This window comes from Protopterus annectens, chromosome 8.part1 (genome assembly GCF_019279795.1).
Source record: "Protopterus annectens isolate FY-2018-M chromosome 8.part1, PAN1.0, whole genome shotgun sequence".
In the NCBI taxonomy this organism is placed as follows: Eukaryota; Metazoa; Chordata; order Ceratodontiformes; family Protopteridae; genus Protopterus; species Protopterus annectens.
The window spans coordinates 369,129,487-369,149,037 of NC_056742.1; the positions used below are offsets into that span (position 1 = coordinate 369,129,487).

At 41.1% G+C, this 19,551-nt stretch overlaps 1 protein-coding gene across 1 annotated transcript in view; it reads right to left on the minus strand.

Moving 5' to 3' along the window:
- Positions 1 to 1,326: 1,326 nt before the first annotated feature.
- Positions 1,327 to 19,551, minus strand: part of LOC122810362 (TRPM8 channel-associated factor homolog) — a 430,351-nt gene continuing 412,126 nt past the window's right edge. Inside the window, exon 7 of the mRNA XM_044081946.1 lies at positions 1,327 to 5,023. Within this exon, the coding sequence (XP_043937881.1) occupies positions 4,790 to 5,023 (234 nt within the window). The 3' untranslated portion in view covers positions 1,327 to 4,789. The remainder of the gene's footprint in view (positions 5,024 to 19,551) is intronic.

Here is a 19,551-nt window from a genome sequence, read left to right on the forward strand (position 1 = left end):
TCCATAGCATAGGCAGTCTCTGGATTATGAACCTGTCCCTGCAGCATGTTTCTGTTGATTGTAGTAATGAGGTTGAGGTTTCCGGAGCATATGGTGTGGAAGGATTGGGATTTCTTCAGATGTAGCATTTCTAACAGAGCTGGGTCAGACATGGCTTTGTAAGTCAAGTAGAGATCACCTCTAAGTAGGCGATGTGAGACAGAGAATAGTTGGAGTTTTTATTAGTCTGTCCATAAAGGACAGATGTTTAAGACCTAGGATCCTCTTTGTGAGGTACTTTTGTGGCCTCTCCAGTTGTTGCAGGTGTTTAGTGAGGTACATGCCAAATGGGGCATTACTCAATGATTGGCCTAATGAGGGAAGAGTAGAGGGAGACACTGACCTCTTTCTTCCTGGATGCAATACCCTTAGTAATGAGATGTGCCACATAGGACTTTCTGACCACAGTGGCAATGTGGTGGTCAAAAGAGAGGTTGCTGTCAACCTCTGTTCCCAGATCTCTTATAACTACTTCTGTGTTCAGAGGACTACCATCGATGTGGTAATTCATGGGAACCGTGTTTTCTCAAAGGGGATAGCGACACATTTTTTGGCATTGAGCTTAAGGCCATGGTTCTGACACCAGTCATTAGTCTCAGAGAGGCCTTTCTGTAGGATGTTAACATCACTTGGGAAGTTAATAGCTCCCAACTTGCAATTGTCTGCGAACTTTGTCAGCCAGAGTCCCTTCCTGTTGGCCTGGACTTAAGAGAAGTAGATACCAAACAGGAGAGGACCCAGGACCAAACTCTGTGGGACTCCACTCGTGACTGGTCGGCAGTCTGGCTTGGAGTCAGCTATTTTCAAACTGTGGGTTCTACCTGTGAGCCAGTTTGCAACCCACCTAGTGATATAAAGGTTGATGCCTAGCTTAGTGAGTTTTTCTATGATTCCTGAGTGGGGAATGGTATCAAAGGCCGTGGCCAGATCAAGGTGGGCTGTATCAGCCACCTTGCCTTCATCCACAGCTCTGGTGACTGACTCAAAGAAATTGACCACGTTTAGCAGGCATGACCTACCCTTCACAAAACCAAACTTTGTGGGTCCAGAGTTTGGAGATTCCCTATATCCTTGTTTATTAGGTCCATGATGATGTGTTCCATAGCTTTGGATATCAGACTCGTCAGGCTAATGGGGTGATAGTTCCCAGGGTCTGTAGTCGCTCCTCCTTTGTGGAGAGGGATGACTGTAGCAGTGCACCATTTGGTAGGGACAAAGCCTGAGGTGAGGCTGTGATTGAACAGGGCACAGAGGTGAGGTGCCAGTTCACTCTGTAGTTCATGTAGAACACAGCCAGCGATATTGTTACGTCCCATAGAAACTGTATTCTTGGCATTGGACTGTGCTGTTTTAACCTGTGCAGCTTTATGCCAGATTTCCAGATGAAAGATAAAATGTGGTGTAGTAAATTTGTAGATAATACAAATGTGGGTTCCATAGTGTCTAATCTGGATGACCACTTTACATTATAATGTTTTTTAGCTTCTTTAAGAAATTGCAAAAAGTATAGCTATGAAGTTTAATGAAAAAAAAAATCAAAAAGTATGTTTTAGAGATAAGAACAAACACTATCCACATGCAATGAATAGTGATTTTGGAAGATGTGCCAAGCATCAGGGATCTTGGGCTGGTAATTGATGGCGATTTTTCATATGAAACCAACATAAGGGTTGTTGTAAGGAAACATTGAAAGGCAATCAAAGACTTATTACAGACTATAACCAGTAAAGACAAACAGGTGTTACTGCCATGTTATAAAACACTGGTTAGGCCACCTACTAACTATTGTACAGCTGGTTGCAATTATAACTGGATCAACTTAAAAGATTAGAAAGAGTACAGAGATACCCAGTTAAGCAAATTAAGTAAGTTAAAAGAATAAGAAAAGATTAGTAATGCTGTCTCTGTATTTATTTATTGACATTTGTTTACTGTGAAAGTCCAGCTGGACCTTAATGTATCCATTTTCAGGAGAGGCCTGGGAGAAAAGATTCAGTAATTACAAAAATTATATTATAAACAAAATGTACAATACAGGTTTAAGCCTTTGCATTAAAATGATAGAATACAAACCTTTATGAGTCATATTTCATAACATTTAGCAACATGCTAAAAAGGAAAAGAATAAGGAAAACTGAATTAATGTTATAAGAAGAGTAGATGAAGACTGAAAAAATGCAGGTAAAAGGGAGAGAGGTATAGAAGAACAATAAGGGAAGAAAACAGTGAAATAAATAGCAGGGAGTAAGAGTTGGTGGACAGATGGATGCAGGTTATGTTTGGTGTCGAAGCGAAGGTAGAGACATGTAAGGAAGAGGTAACGGCGTCAATCAGGATTTGAGCAGCAGCAGATCCATGATTTGGATAAAAAATCATTTTATGTTGAGTTTAAAGGTTGGGAGGTTTGGGATTGCTCTGATTGTTAAAGGTAGAGAGTTCTGGTCTAGCTACAGTGTAAGAGTATAGGCTTTGTCCAGCCATCATGTGAGTTATGCAAGGAGAGAAGTTTATTCTCATATCAAAGGGATCTTTTGGGTAGTTATGAAAGATAGAATTAAAAGCAGGGCAGGCTGCAGGTTTGTGGATCATTTTGTGGACAGTTATCAGCTGAAGGTAGGTGAGGTGGTGTGGGAATTTAAGCCACTGCATAGCTAAACAGTTATGAGTATAATATGCTGCATTAGTTGTAATTTTATGTAACACATTTTGAGTTTTGTTTTTAGTGAGGTTTGCATATTAGTGAGGACTGGAGCTCCACACAACAGGAAGGGTAACAGGAGACAGCGAGTCTAGTTATCTGGATAAGGGCTTGGGATGCTTTTGGATCTAGGGTGAGGGTGTCTCCTTTCCTGGAGTAAAACTCCTGTGATGTGAACATTTGAAAAAATCAGTTTTTGGCAAAGTTGTCTCACCTTTTTGCAGTTTGGTGAAATGGGTTTTCGATAATAACAGGTTGACCCATATTTAAATATCTGTATATAAATATATATATATATATATATATATATATATATATATATATATATGTAGATATATCTATATGTGGTACATGTAGAGATTATGTTAGTTAGAACAAGGCCTAGAATATTTTGACTTCTGGTTGGCACACTGACTAACTGTTGCAGGGAGGGTTTGTTCAATAGGTCTACAAATCTCCTGACTATACCCAACTTTGAGGTATATGTGCTCCACTTGATTGAATGGTAAATAAAATAACCTATTATAAGGAACTTTTTACTAAAAGGCAGCTTCTTTTGTACTTTTAGGACCCCATCATGGTCATCTGGTGACACAAAGTTGTCCTATAGCAGGCTATAAGTTGGTAATTTGCATTCTTCAGCCCTTCTATGTTTACACCTGCTTGCTCTTCTCTCCTTTACTGTATTCCTATCCCCCCATTTCTTCCCGATTTATATGATGAGTAGTATTGCCAATTTGTTGTGCACACCCACATAGTTCTTTTTTTATCTACTGTGCTCAGTCATGCTACCATTTATGTGGCAGCCAGTTGCTATCTGCAGCTTTAAGTCACAGAATTCTGTGCAGGCCTTAGCCTGCATTAGTTCTGATGTCCTTCATGTTGGCCATGCGGCCTGCTATAGTGCTGGTATTTCTACCATAGGATAGCAGCACTGCTCATCCTGTTTCTGCTACATGACTGTTCCCTGATGTAGTCCTTTGATCAGCATGCAGGCATTATTCCTGCCTGCTACACCTCTAAGTAGCACTCCAGGGCATCATACAGTGACCTCCTCAAATATTAGCCTCTTAATGTCTTTCCTAGTTCTAAATCTCAATCATTATTTGAGTGCTAAGCATTTTATATTCACCTGTACTACTATGTCTATAGTTGTACTATCTTGTAATTAGGTTATTATGTGTGTATCATGTGTGTATATAAGCATTTTATATTCACCCGTACTACTATGTCAACTATAGTTGTATTATATTGTAATTAGTTTATTAAGCAAGTAACAAGTGTGTGTGTATATTCTAAATGTACTACTGTTTTAAGAGTTGTTTCTTCCCTCTGTGCTGTATATACTCAAAATGTGTGTCTTGTGATGTATTATAAATTCTATTTGTGTTTCTTGTGGAGCTTTTCTCCCCAGGCCTCCACTGAAAATGGGATCTGCTTGGCCCAGTGGACTTTACCAGTAAATGCCAATAAATAAATAATAGCATCTGCCCTGCACTTGTCTATAAATCTCATCATAGTCTCTCTCTATACTTTTGACTTTATCAGTCTGAAAGAAAACAATTTTTTTTTTCTGTTTTTACTTTTTCATGCTTATAGATTTCTGTATTCTTTAATATCACAGTAAACACTTATTTTCTTTGCTCATGCTGTTTTTGTAGTACTGCTAGGTTTGAACATACGATGTTTTCCTCACGAACTAGACAGCAAGAATTTACTTATCCATTAGGTTCCTTGTGATACTAGGGATCCATTAGCATTTAGCTTAATGCATGCTTCCATGTTTATCTTTCCCTCAAAGAGATGCTTATGTAACCTCCTTTTGCTAGACGAGGAACATTTCTAAAGAAGTGCAGTTCAAAAGCGATAACAATGTTTTCAGACTGCAGTTAACATTAGCAATTATTTAAGTTTTAACTAGCCATTATACACTTTAAAATACATGTTGCAGAGTAAATAAAAGCATTACTGAGACTTCAAAAATAATGTAAAAGTCTACTAAAAGAATATAATTTCTGTTGGATACCACTTTTCATCTTGGCAGTTGTTTCATTACATCATAGGATTATCTTTCCATTCAGGCAGAGAACTCAGTTTCCTAGAGACATCCTCTGTAATAGGCCAACCCCATGCCTTAAAGAAAGGAGCCAGATTTTTCTTCACACACTGAGAAAACTTTTCTGCCCACAGATTCATCTTGTATATATTATCTTTTGGTATATTTGATAGGTTCTGGTATTCCGAGAACAAATGGATAAAGGGATCCCAGCCAAAGCCTTCTTGCAGCTGAAATACACAAAGAGTATTACTTGCATAATAATCACAGTTAATGCAGAACTGAACAGTTTTAATATACAGAGCATGATTGTGTGTATTTGTGTGTGACTGCATTGTCATGCATACATTTTTTTTATTTATACTTTATACACTCACAAAATCACCACTTAGCATCCATGACTTAGAGGGATAAAGTCCTGACTACAGCCCAGGTGACCCCAGTTCACATTGTGGCTTCAGCACCTGATGGAGGTTACATGCAGGATAGGCATACTCATGCTGGGTGGCAGTGGGGTGTCCTGACTAGGTCACTGATGCTCAGGGTAAACACAGGCTTGCTCGAATCAGGAAGAAAAAACAGGGAAGAAGTGGGCTGTGGCCAACAAAGACAGTCTTAGTAGCCTTTGCTGCTACATATGAAGGAGTGTGTATGCTTGTATTTGTTGGGCACAGGTGTATTTTGTGGTAACATAGGTGCACATCTTACCACTAGGGATGGGGTTAGCACCATAACATATGCTCTCAGTTGGTGGGATGCCAATGAGGCATGGATAGCCCTCATGACTGCCTGTAAAACAGTTCCCCCTGGATGCTGTCTACCTCTGTACATTACTGGACATATACCCCTGGTATGGGGAAATGAATGGGCTGAGAATGATTAAGGAAGGGCTTGATCGTTGGCAGACACTTGGGCAAAAAGAACTAGAAAATTACAAACAAAATTGCCATTCAGACATATTAAACTCAGCTGTGGGTCATCTTTCTCCAGCTGAAGATCTTTTTTTTTTCATTTTCAAGTTTTGTTTTTACTTCATAGCCCTATTTGTTTTTGTTTTTATATTTGTTTTTTTTTTTAGCTGAAACTACTCACTGTAACAGCAGCATCTCAAGACCCTCTTTTGCTGGTGATATTTTCCAGTCCACCTTTAACTTTATACCATTCAGCAAACTTCTGACAGTGCCCATGTCACTCGGTGATGACATTGTTGGCCCAAGTAAGTACTTTATTGATAGTTTGGTAAAAGGGCAGGTCCATCATACTAATGGTAGCTCTTATTAATGATCATGCTGCCCAACATGTATTACTATGAATTATGATTATAACCCCCAAGGGATGATGGTTTGGAAACCTGCAGACGCATTAAAATCTAACATTACAGTGGGCTGGCTGCTCATGAGACTATCATGTAGAAAACAATGGATATTAATAACATGGAAACAGAAAACATTAAACCAGCATAAGCTGAATGGAGTCTTCTGTTGCTCTTTAAATCTTAACTTCCTGTACTTAAGAATAAACAGAGAAAAAGCAAAAAGTAAAAATTGACATAAGATGTAAATACAGCTCCAAGATTTGTTTGGACATGTCAGAACTACACTGAAGAGTTAACATTATGGGCCCAATTCCAAATTACTTGTTCTCAGTTTAAGTTACCACTTACTGTGAGAGCAGGTGTTTTGGAAACTGGCCTCCTGTGCAAGCCTGTTCATAGAGAGACCTTGCACCAAAGTAAGTCATTTAAAAAATGAAAGCAACTCTTTTGGAATCTGGCCCAACATTTAACATAAAAAGTTTATTTGTTGCCCATTTAACAGGCTGATTTATTAGCACAATTTCTGTACTGCATTCCAGTGCACAGAACATTTTCTTTACATACCTGACAGTATCGTTAAACAAAAGGCAAGTGTCAAAATAACTGTTTCAGAACAAATATATCATTTAAAATATAACAAAATGACACCACAAAAAGTTAAAAACAATTGGAAAGGGAGGCAAGCCACCCTGTACCCCCATCTCCTACTTACATATTATATGTCACACAGCCTCAAAGAAATGGTAAAAATCATGATTTACACAAAAAGGCATTGGACTTATCCACAACCCAGCACAAATGTTGAGTTTGGATACAGTAGCTGGAAGAGTGCAGCTGGAACTTGCCCTCCTGAATAAGATATAAAAACATGTAGGGACACTACATTAGTGTACTAGTTATTGTTGCTGCCTAACAGTGCTTGGTTTCCCGGTTTGACTCAGTTTGTGACACTTCTGTGTGGACTTGGCCTGTTCACTCTCTGTCTAGATGAGTTTTCACTGGATGTTTTTTTTATCACATCTGAAAACATGCTGTAGGTCTGTTTATGTTCTATTAAACTGCCTAGAGGAGTGTGCATTTCCTTCCAGCAGTGGGATGGCTCCCCATTCAAGATTAGCTCCTCAGCTATGTGCCCAGTGACTACTGGGGTAGTTTCTGCCTCTCCCATGACCATGAATAGAATTAGGACGCAAACTAAGGAATGATCGAATATATACAGTCAAAACTTTAAATTAGGAAATCCTAAGATATAACATCCAGTTATTCTTATTTTATGTTCACTGTTGGTACGTAGTAGGAAGTACATTCTCTACTGCATATCAATATTTTAGGCTAGGCTGCAGTGAGCATATTTTAGTGAGGTGCTATTGCAGATTCAACAAATTACATTTCTCATTTTGATCAGTAATTCATGCTATCATACCACACATTTTCCACATTCGTATTATATTCCATCTGGGATTCTGAAATTCATTTACTTTCATTTCAGTGTATAATACATCCAATACCCCTATTACTGGATGTTATTAATTTGATTTTTTATTTAACGACATATACAGTAGTCTTCTTTGGCTATATGTACTTTTTCTGCTATACCTACTTGTATTATCTGTATTTGACTGCTAGTAAAATTCATGAGTGTAGCACTTGTACTGTGCCTAGCTTTATTATTTGTTTATCTACTAATAAAATTTGTGTGTGTTGTACTGGTATGTGACCCATGATATAGCTGGAAAAGGCCTTGCAGCACCCCACTAACCAGGTTAAAGAACTACAAATAAAAATAAAATAAAAATAAAATAGGTCACTATTATTTAAGAGAAAAACATATTCAAGCTAAAACAGTGCAACAAGGTGAATGTTGTATGTTCACTGCACTTATCTCCAGCACTTGCAGAGATAAAGCCCTGACTCTGACCTTGGCGAGTTGAGATCAGGCAGCATCATGGCCACTGGAGGAGCTGGGCAGGTGAGGATGGGAATGAATGTACAACACTTCTGGTGGTGGGGGGGCAGTGCGGCTTAGTGCAATACTGCACCTACTCTACAGAAAAGTACATGCCATCCCAAGCCATGTTCCCATGGGCATGTCTAGGAATGTGCAAGCCCACAAGGGAAGGCACTGCAGGCTCTGCATCTTAAGAATGCAAATCAGCCACTGGGTGGGTGGGGGGGATTAAAATTAGAAAAAAATGATGACTGCCTAGATGACAGGCTCCTACAATCAGCTCTCACTCCACAGGGGGAACAAATGAGCTGAGTGACTGCACGGTGGATGGCTCTGCCCCCCCCCATCCACCTTAGTAATGGGTGCTAACCTTAATCCTAATGCTGCCTCTTCCCCCACCCTACACTTTACCTTAATAAAAAACTTCCCGTAACACTGCCACTACACAAGATACACTCTTGTACCCAAATCCACACATGCACACACTAAAAACACTACATCTATCCATTTACCTAAACCTGACCTTGACCCTAAAATACACACACTCACATACAAATATGTAACATGTATCCTTCGTCTATCCCAGACCCTAACCCTAACTCACAAACACACGCATAAAGACTGTCAACCCCCACCAACCCCACTCATCTATCTCAACAAAACAAATCACCAACATTTACACCCATCGGCTATCAGTACCTTCAACATTACATAACACCCCCTGCACTTGTTGAAAAAAATGTATGTTCAAAAAAAATGCAGGGGGCCCATATGTCTGTCTATCTTTATACATATACATGCATACATATGTACATACACACATATATATAACAGAGTGAGATGCCATTGGCTAACAGAATACTGTCTATCCTCAGGACTCTACAGCACCCTGGTAAGAGTGCACCTTGAGTATTGCATACAATTCTGGAAGCCAAACATGGAAAGGGATATTTGGCTGCTGGAAGCAATTCACAGGACAAAAAAAAAAAAAACACCAGAAAGATTAATGGAATGTAACAGGAAGGCTATCACTAAAGACTAGACAAGTCACAGCTCTTTACAGAAAAGATTTCGGAAGGCATAACACAGATGCATGGGATCACGGTAGGGCAAAGGTTCAATCCTGATCAGGATCTCTGAAAGCACTTCTTCAGGGAAGGGATTGTGAGCCCATTGAATGGACTACCTGAATAAGTGCTGAAAAGGAATACCATAGAGGCATTCAAGAGGGCAGCAGAGATGTGGGAAAGGGTGAGGGGGAAGGAAGGGATGGATGAGTGTTAGAATGTTAAATGCACTTAAAGGCAGACTAGATAAACTTATTCTATCCTTTTCTCATCAAGCAAGTGTAATGTAATCTAACTTACACTGCTAGGCATGTACAGTACAATCACAGGGGTGTCCATGTTTACCATAAGCACTACCTGAGTCTGTGTTCCTCTGGGTCATCATACTATACCAACTAAGTAGTAAATGGTAGAACAAAGGACTGAATATAAAGGATGATTTCATGTCTGTCATAACCTCAGCAACATACAGGGAGTGGATCACATATAATTAATTTCTTTTTTTTTTTTCTGTTAGACAATAACCAAATCATAAACAAATCTAGATAGCCATTAACTACTAATATCTCATTTAACTAGCATTCTCACTGAGTACTGGTAAGCATTCATCATTGCAGCTGCAGAGAGCATGTACAACACCCAATCAAACTGCTTACATTATCTGGAAATATAAATGAAAACATATGAAAGCAGGTAAACATGAGTCATAAACTACTGATTGGTTATTCAATCATCAAGCTGGTCCAATCATTTCCTTCTCTGTTTCAGCTCTGGTATACAGCCAGTAATTGTTTTCTCACTGCCTTATATTCTTATCAGATTCAGTTGCAAATAACTGCTTCATCATGAGTAGTTTTTCTGAAGACTCCTCACTACCTGGTCTACCATTCCTTAACGAGTGTCTCACATGCTTAGAATGTGACAATTAATTCACCCCTGGTCGGGTTCTGTCTCTCTGATGGACAGAGGCAGTTAGTAAATCACCTCCAATATAAATCCAATTTGTGGGTCACATTTGGGTTACATGGCTAGGATTATAAGGGCCCTAGTGGTCATTAGCCTGATATACACGTACAAACCTATGAAAAACTGTTTATGATACTTTCAGTGTACTATCCAGGTACAGACCAGTGCTCTTGTATGTTGTGGTACCCTGTAGAACAATAATTTAATATATTTTCAATGTATTATCTAGGTAGAGTATGGCAACGGCATCCAGTATGCTGTAGTAACCTATTTTTTTGGAGTTTCTTGTTTTTAATGTATCATAACCATTTGTTGATTTGTAATACTTCAATAACTAGATGTAACAATGCAGTAACCTGATAGGACACTTTAGTAACTTGATATGCAGCTTATGCTGATTAAAGTGGATTTATGGTTAAGCATCGAAAGAAATAAATGTTGAACAGCTATTCATCGAACCAAAATCATCAAACAGCTATCCATCAAACATGCAGTTGTGAGATGGGGAAAGCAACTACTTGGCCAACACTTCCCCGTCTCATGCATGGCAATATTTCAAACCCACCCAAGTGTGGGGCCCCCCACCTTCCAACTATATATACTAACTCCGAGACTGCAATACAGTAGGGAAAAGAGGTCTATAATACTGCCATGCATGATTGGGGGTGAGTGTTGGCCAAGTAGTTACTTTCCCCATCTCACAACTGCACATTCAATGGATGGCCATTTCATGAATAGCTGTTCAACATTTATTTCTTTCGATGATTAATCACAGACCTGATTAAAGCATCATTCACATCTGTTTTTGTTACATTTCCTGTTACAGATGATGTGCTTTTATTCTCTGCATTTCTTTTATATTCTCCAGCTGTAGCTGAAAAAGCTCTATACGTTGTTCACTTCAACTACCCCATAAAGAGACAAATAAAATAAATACTGATTATTTACTGTAATAGAATGTCATTCATTTATTTTCTGGTTATTTTGACTATCATCATCTCAGCACTTCACAACTAGGCTGGTCAGTTTTGAGCCTCCCATAATAATGCTGTATAATAATTGACAGCTTGAGATGCCGTCTTGTTTGTATGTGACTGCCTCTAACTAAAATACAATACAAAAATAAACCACTTTGCTTCCATATTACTTTGCCTTCTGGGTCAAATAAAATCTTCAGGACAGAATCTCATGTAACACCCCAGCCAGCAAAAAGGACAATGGTTAAGGGGACTGCAATGCAGACCACTAAAATCCTACACTATTTTTGTTCCTTAATATAGCCTAATAGGGGACTTGGAGGTCTCTGATCTATACTAATGCATTTGCTACAAACAAACATTAAGTAGAGGAAATCTGTAACACATAACCTGGTAATACAGACATTTTGCTGTAAGTGTGTGCCTGTGACAAGAGAAAAACTGTAACACATAACCCAGTAGTGCAGACATTTTGCTGTAAGTGTGTGCCTGTGACAAGAGAAAAACTGTAACACATAACCCGGTAGTACAGACATTTTGCTGTTAAGTGTGTCCCTGTGACAAGAGGAAAGCTATAACATATAACCTGGTAGTACAGACGTTTTGCTGTAAGTGTATCCCAGTGACATCTACATCTTTACTGGACTGACTATGCACAGTATTGACTGGACACATACTTGTTTCAGGCAGCAATACAGTTGAGTACACTGTGTCTGCTTTAGATACATTTACATTTGTTGTCAAGGAAAATGGAAACAATGAGCTTATGACAGCTGCAAAGTCTGTATGTCCTGAACAAATAAAAGCACATCTTGCAGAGATCAACAGTGTATAGTGGATATGCCTTCTTAACAGGTGAACCATGAGATGGATTCAGTGAATGACATGGCAAAGCAAATGTCTGTCCTGTGTGATACCTTTTTACTCTCAAAGGCCAAGAGAAATTCTATAATCACAAGGACTTGATGCTTAGATATCTTCATGGATTAGGGTGCAATCATCAATAAAAGGCCTATCATAGGAGGTTACTAGGCTATTGGTCTTGAGGCCCTTATAAGCCTAGCCAAATGTTTAGCCCCATGTTTAGACAAATCAGCACCTGATGCCCCTGTTCAGCAGGGACATTGGTGGAATCCCAGGGGTATATTTTCTGTTTCCCATCCAGTTATCCAGGTTGCACATAAAATGGCGTAAAGAGGTACTCTGCTTGATATGAAGAGGGAGTCTATTCCATAGATGGGGGAGTCTCTGGGACACAAATCTGTCCCACCAACAAGTCTTGTTGATATTACAGACCAGGTTGAGGCAGAGCATGTGGGTTACTTGAGTGGAGCTTGACATGCGGATATGCAGCAGTCCCATCAAGGAGATGTCTGTGATCGCCTTGTATGCCAGACACAGGTCACCTCTGAAGAGTCTGTATAAAACTGAGTAGAAGGATAGGGCTTTTAGCCTATCTGTGTATGGTAGATGCTCGAGGCTCTGGATTCTCCTGGTGAACCTCTGTGGTCTCTCCAGCTGCTGCAAGTGCTTTGCGCGGTACATGCCAAAAGGGGCGTTATACTCAATAATGGGCCTTACAAGGAAAGAATACAAGGATGTTATGACCACCTTGTCCCTGGATGAGATATCCTTACTTATGAGGTGGGCCATGTAGAAGGCTTTCCATATAATGGAAGCAACATGGTGGTCAAAAGTCAGGTTGCTATCAACCTGGGTGCCCAAATCCCTCACAACTGATTGTGTGCTTACGACATTGTTATTAATGTGATAATTTGTGGGGGCATCACTCTCCCCCAAAGGGATGATGATGCATTTTTTGGTATTCAGCTTGAGGCCATGTTTCTGGCACCAGTCATTTGTCTGAGTGAGTCCCTCTTGGAGGATGTACACATCACTAGGGGAAACTGATGACAACACCCAGCTTGCAGTCATCTAAAAACTTGGTCACCCATAGCCCACTGGTTTTGGCTTGCACCTCAGAAAAGTATATCCCAAATAACAGTGGCCCCAAGACCAAACCCTGGGATATGCTGTTTGTTATGGGTCTACTGCTTGAGGTGGCTTCCCTTATTTTTACTATGTGGGTTCTATCAGTGAGCCAGTTTGCTATCCATCTGGTAACATATGGACTGATGCCTAGTTGAGAGAGTTTATCTATTATGCCCGAGTGGGGAATAGTGTCAAAGGCTTTGGCCAGGTCAAGGTAGGCGGTGTGTACAGTCTTTCCCTAATCCATGGCTTTGGTGACTGTCTCAAAGAAGCCAACCAAATTTAGCAAACATGGCCTCCCCTTGACAAAGCCAAACTGTGTGGGATCAAGTGTTTGGAGGTTGCTAATGTCCTTGTTAATGAGGCCCATGAAAATCCATTCCATGACCTTGCAGATCAGGCTAGTTAGGCTGATGGGTCTATAATTTCCCGGATCAGTGGATGTTCCTCCTTTGTGTAAACGGATGACATTGGCTGTCCTCCACTCAGCTGGGACAAAGCCAGTAGTCAGGCTTTGGTTGAACAGGGTGCCTAATGGTGCTGCAAGTTCCTGCCTGAGTTCATGCAGGATGCAGCCTCGGATGTTATCGAGTCCCATGGAGGCTATATTTTTTGCCTTTGAGAGAGCAGTGATGACCTGTTCCCTAGATATAAGGGGAAGGGGGCAGGTACTGGGGATGTCATAATTTACTGATGGGGGGATAGAGGGGTAACATTTTCACTGAATCTGTCAGCCAGCAAGTTTGCTATATCTGCAGCATTTGTATATGTGGTGTCCCTTTGAGGTTGCAGACATATGTGAAGAAGGCCTTATGATTGTCTCTGGGTCTATATTACGTTATAGAATCCTGGTAATATCGAACACCAGAAGACTGACACATAAAGCGCGAACTACAGTAATGGCGAATGTACAAAACCGCAAAATGTGAAATGTCAAAGTGTGATGGTTGGCCCGTCTGCGGTATAGCTCCGTAAGGCAAGTGTACGATAGTTATGTACCTTAGGGTTAAGGTACGTGCATAGATAGTAATGTATGTAAGGTTTAGTGTAGTGTTAGAAGTAGGGTTTGGTTTGTGTATGCATCATTTTATTTATTATGTCTGGGTATGTAGTATGTAGCGCGCGTTGGTGTTGGCCAACTATGACGGTTCGAGATTTGAAAATTCGCAGTTTACGGGTTCAACGTATTTGCAGTTCAGGCTTTGTTTGTCAGTGTGTGGTGTTCGATGTTATCGGGATTTGATAACATAATATAATCCCATTGTCTCTAGTAGAGGTGGCCAATTTGGATGCAAAGTTTGCTTTGGAAGATTTCACTAGTGCTCTTATTTGCTTTTTCATGCTAAGGAGACATTGCTTCCAATTGGGCACCTGCTCCTTCTTGGTCTTGGACAGCAATTTTTTCCTTTTGTGATACAGTTTATTTATTGCAGATGTCCATCAGACAGGTTTAGTCTTCCTTGCGAAGGATGATTTATCTTGTCAGGTATTCCTGATTCCATGCATCTATATTGTTGTTGTTGTGTCTTTCGGCTTTTCCCGGTTAGGGGTCGCCACAGCGGAACTCCGGTCCGCTAACGATTGGTAGTTAATTTTTATGTGCCGAGTTACCAGCCCTAACGCACAACCTTTAACGAAGGTACGCCCATTCACGCATGCCTCCACGCAGAAGACGCTCTAGCTGAGAATTGAACCGGACAGCGTCTTACTGTGAGGCGACAATGCTACCGCAGTACCACCACCGTGGGTTTCCATGCATCTATATAAATGCTCGTATAGTGCTTTGGTGTAGTTTTGGATATTGGTTCCAGTTCTTACAGAGGGGAAGACGGCTGTGAAGCTGTTTATACCATCCCTCAAGAGGCTGTAATCAGCTTTGGAGAAGTTTTTATGTCTGATCCTAGCTATATTGGGATTGGGGGAGATGGTGAATTCAAAAGTGACTGCTTTGTGGTTGGATCTTACCAAGGAGGATGATACTACAGGGATGCTGCAGTGGTTACTCATGTTGGTTAATACCAAGTCCAAGATATTATCACCTCTTGTGGAGGTATCGACTAGCTGTTCCAAGGCATCTGCATTGACAAAATCAAGGACTCTATGGGCATTTGTGTTCTAGCATGAGTAGTTCATCCAGTCTATGTTTGGGAAGTTAAAGTCACACAGGATCAGGGTAAAGGGTTGAATCTTGATAGATTCGAACAGGTTCAAATAGGTGGACTGGGCATCTTGAGTGAGATTTGGGGGCCAGTAGCTAGCTATGATTTGAATAGGGGTCTTGTCACTGGTTAACTGCACCTGGAGTGTCTCCTTTGCATCATGCTGTTTGACATGTCTGGAGGTGTGTATGTCTTTAATGTACATTGAAACGCCACCTCCTTTGGCTTTACTGCTCACAGTATGGGGTCTGAATGTATGATAGGATGAGTAACCAGGTAAGGATGGGGTGCTCTCTGCAGCTTTGAACCAGGTTTCTGTAACTACACAGATGTCAGCATTTTCCAGGGTTAGGAATGCTTGCAATGAGTGCAGTTTTATGTTTAGTCTCCTAGTGTTTAGCAGCATGACCTTTAATTTGTATTTTGTTGAAATTTTTATGTTGGTAATTTTAACCTTATCACTTTTCCTAAAGAAGGCACTAAGAAGGCAAGAGCCTTTTGCCAGAAGCCTGAAGCCCAGGTGAGACAGATGCATGGCATCTCTGGCAAAGCATCGTGGTCTGTTGATCATATCTTCCCAGGCTGTCACTAAGCCAATTGTTAAAGTCAATCATTTTCTGTTTGTATTGAGGCATCATTCTGGGTGACGGCAGAATGCTGCTTAAGGCTAGAGACATACCTGCCTGGGACACATAATTAGCGAGCTCAATCATGTCTCTCTTCATATAGTCCAGAGAGGTATGTCTCAAGTTTTTCACTCCAACATGGACTATGGCAGAGTCATAACAGTACCTGTTGTTGAGAAACTTGAGTGCGTATGTGATATGGCAGATTCTGGCACCTGACAGACAACTAACCGTGACTTTCTCCTTATCCAGCCTGGTGAAAGGCACATCTGTGTGTCTCACAATGGAGCTTCCTATGACTGATATGTTGGGTTTATGGAGAAGCCTTAGTGGCTGTGAGGCACAGGTATGTGGACTATGCATGGTATATGGTGTGGAGGGTTGTGGAGATTGTGTGTGTGTTTTTGCCTCAGAGTTTTCCTTTCTTTGAGTATGTTTATGTGGTGGGCTTCCACATATGTAGGTGTGTGTTGTGTAGGTGTGGGTGGTGTTTGAGGTGTGATTGTGTTGACAACCATTTTGGTGCCAAATATACTGGCTTGAGGGGGACAGAGCTTGGACTCTAGGTTCCTAATGTAATTGCATCTCTCACAAATTGTGTTCCTAGGTGGTAGTAGTAGATTGTTGTCCGTTGTGACAACTGTGCCCTGGCCCAGCAATCAAAGAGCCTCAATCCTCACCACTAACACCAAGGAGGTCATCTCATAGAAGAGGAAAGGATAACAAATACACACAGTAAAGTGCAATTTCCCCCTTAAGTGCACACAGAGATCACAGTCAGTCTGGGGCTGGTCACTCCCTTGCTCTCCAGGTACCCAATAAGACTCTCCACTGGCACAGCTACAGGGTCCAGATCTCAGTCTTGCTGGCAAGTTAACCTCCAGTACCCTCTCAGTCCCACCAGTGCTTCGTGCCCCTGCCCAGGTAGCTGACACACCACTCACACTCTGAGATAAGTATTTACACAACTTCACAAACACTCCTGGGAAAGGCTGACACAGATTCTCCAGTTGTGCCCCTTTACCCAGACTACACAGTAGTAATTTCTGCCACCACCAGCTAATAGTTATCAGCTACCCAAAGGCCCTTAAAAAGGTGTCCATTTATTACTGTGCAATATTATTATCCAGTTGGTAATGTGACTATTCAGTATAATGCTTATTAGAGTGGCTTATTACGATACTCTATAAATATGCAATGTAATCTAGAGCTTACTTTCTCTACACAAACCAGCCACAAGTAAAGGTTTTCAAATATTAATAACAAATAACTAAAGCACAAGATAATACTACTACACCACAGAGATATCTAAGAGTTCAGAGATCACACAGAAACTTACAATAATACAGTAGGACAGGTCTGATGTCAAAGAAAAACACAATCTAACTTTCTAATCTTTAGCTATTCTTAAGAGAAAACACAGTGCTATAATCCTACTTAGACATACAGAGCATAAGCAGTGCTGGTGTTGATGGTCCAAGACAAAATGCTTTCAGTCTCTCTCTCAACAATAGTTTTTAAACTCACTAAAACAGTTCTGCTAAGGCTCTCCCAAATTACATCATTTTGACACTTAGGTTTTCCCAGTATTCACATTACAGCATTTTGACACTTAGTCTGGAGTTCCCAGGCAAACAAACTGCATTATTTAGCAAGCTAACACCTGCTCAGGAAACTACATCAATAAAAGACATTTCATATGTATACTCTAACAATTATTCCTTAAGTTAAGACAATAGAAAGAATGTGTTCAGCCAGCCGCTTCGGCACCACTTTTTAGATAATTATAACTTCAAAGAACATTTGAAATGCTAGGGCTTGGTTTTCCTTACAGCAGATGGCAATGTTGAAACAATCTTGAAGTTTACATTTTACAGTGTTTTCTTTCATTTAAGAACACAAGTCTGTATTTTACATTTATATATACAAATGATAGAATTATGTATCAAATTCTATTTGACTAGGCTGGCAGCCCTTCACCCATCTTTCCCCAATTTTCACATCTCTTCCCCCCTGGAAAACTCCAGCTAGTTTTTCAAGTGACCCTTGAGAAATGCCAGTTGACAGGGTTAGGTCTATCTGGGTGTACCTCACCCCATTCCCTATCTTGAGAGCCCATCTGCATTGGCATTGCTAATCCCACTGCGGTGCTGCACTGACATGTCATATGCTTGCAACCCCAGGCTTCATCTTAGCAACTTGGCATTATGCTGACTGGCTCTGTTTAACTATGTTAGAGAGTTGTGATCTGTCATTACAGTGACTTTTTTTCCATACAGATAAGGCTGAAGTTTTTGCAATGCTCACACTATGGCTAGACATTCTTTTTCTACAGCTGCATAGCATTCCTCCCTGAGATGGAGCCTATGACTGAGATAAACTACTAGGTGCTCTTCCCCCTCTGAAGAAATCTGGCTAAGTACAGCCCCCACCCCATGGTTCAAAGCATCCACTTGCACAACAAATTATTTTCTGTAATCTGGACTGGCTAACACAGAGGGTCCTCCCAAAGCTTCTTTAAGCTTCTGAAATGTCTGCTCACATGCTGGGGTGCACACGTCCTTATTTGGCCTGTTCTTCCTTGTCAGGTCTGTGAGGGGAGCAGCTATGGTACTATAACTGGGGATGAACTTTCTGTAGTATCCTGCTGTCCCTAAGAATACCCTCACCTGCTTTTTGGTAACAGGTGCAGGCCATGCCTGAATAGCTTCCACTTTGGCAGGTTCTGGACTTATCTTACTACTCCCCACTCTATGTTTTAGGTAGGAGACCTCTGCCATACCCATCTGACATTTGCTTGACTTAATGGTCAACCCTGCCCTCTGTAGTCTGCCCAGCACCTCCCTGACATGCTGAAGCTGCTCTGGCCAGGAATGGCTGTAGATGGCAATATCATCTAGGTAAGCAAGGGCAAACCCTCCTGATCCTGCTAGAATACTATCCACCAGCCTCTGGAAAGTTGTTGGGGACATTCTTCATCCCAAAAGGCATCTTTGTGAACTCGTACAAGCCAAAAGGAGTCACAAAGGCTGACTTCTCTCTAGCACTGGGAGTCAAGGGCACCTGCCAGTAACCCTTGGTAAGACCAATGGTCGTAAGATACTTATCCCCACCCAGCTGCTCTAGGGCCTCATCTGTCCTAGGCACAGGGTAAGCATCTGACTCTGTGTGACTATTTAACTTCCTCTAATCCACACAGAACCTGGTGCTGCCATCCTTCTTTGGCACCAAACTACTGGCGAGGCCCAGGGACTGTTGGACTCTTGAATCACTCCTCGTTCCAACATCTCCTGTACCTCCTTCCTCAGAGTCTGTTTGACTCTCTCAGGCACCCTGTAAGGGGCCTGCCTAATAGGCCTTTGGGGTCTTGTATCCACCTGGTGCTGCATCAGGTGGGTGCTCCCTGGTTTCCTAGTGAACATGTCCCCAAATTCCTGCAACACTGCTCAGATTTCTCGAATCTCGGCAGGAGATAGCTGCAGGGACATTGCTACCCCTTCCTGCTGCCCTACAGCATATTCTCTAGCTAGCATTCCTGTCATACCACACCTTTTTCTGTTGTTGGGCTTCTGCCAGGTTCTCCAGGACCAAGCCCATGAGTTCCCTGAGCCTTGTCCTGAGGTTTAGGATGTATGCCACAACAGACTCCTTGTGAGACAAACACTCACCTTCTCACTCATCTCGAATTAAATCTAGAGGTCCCCTCAC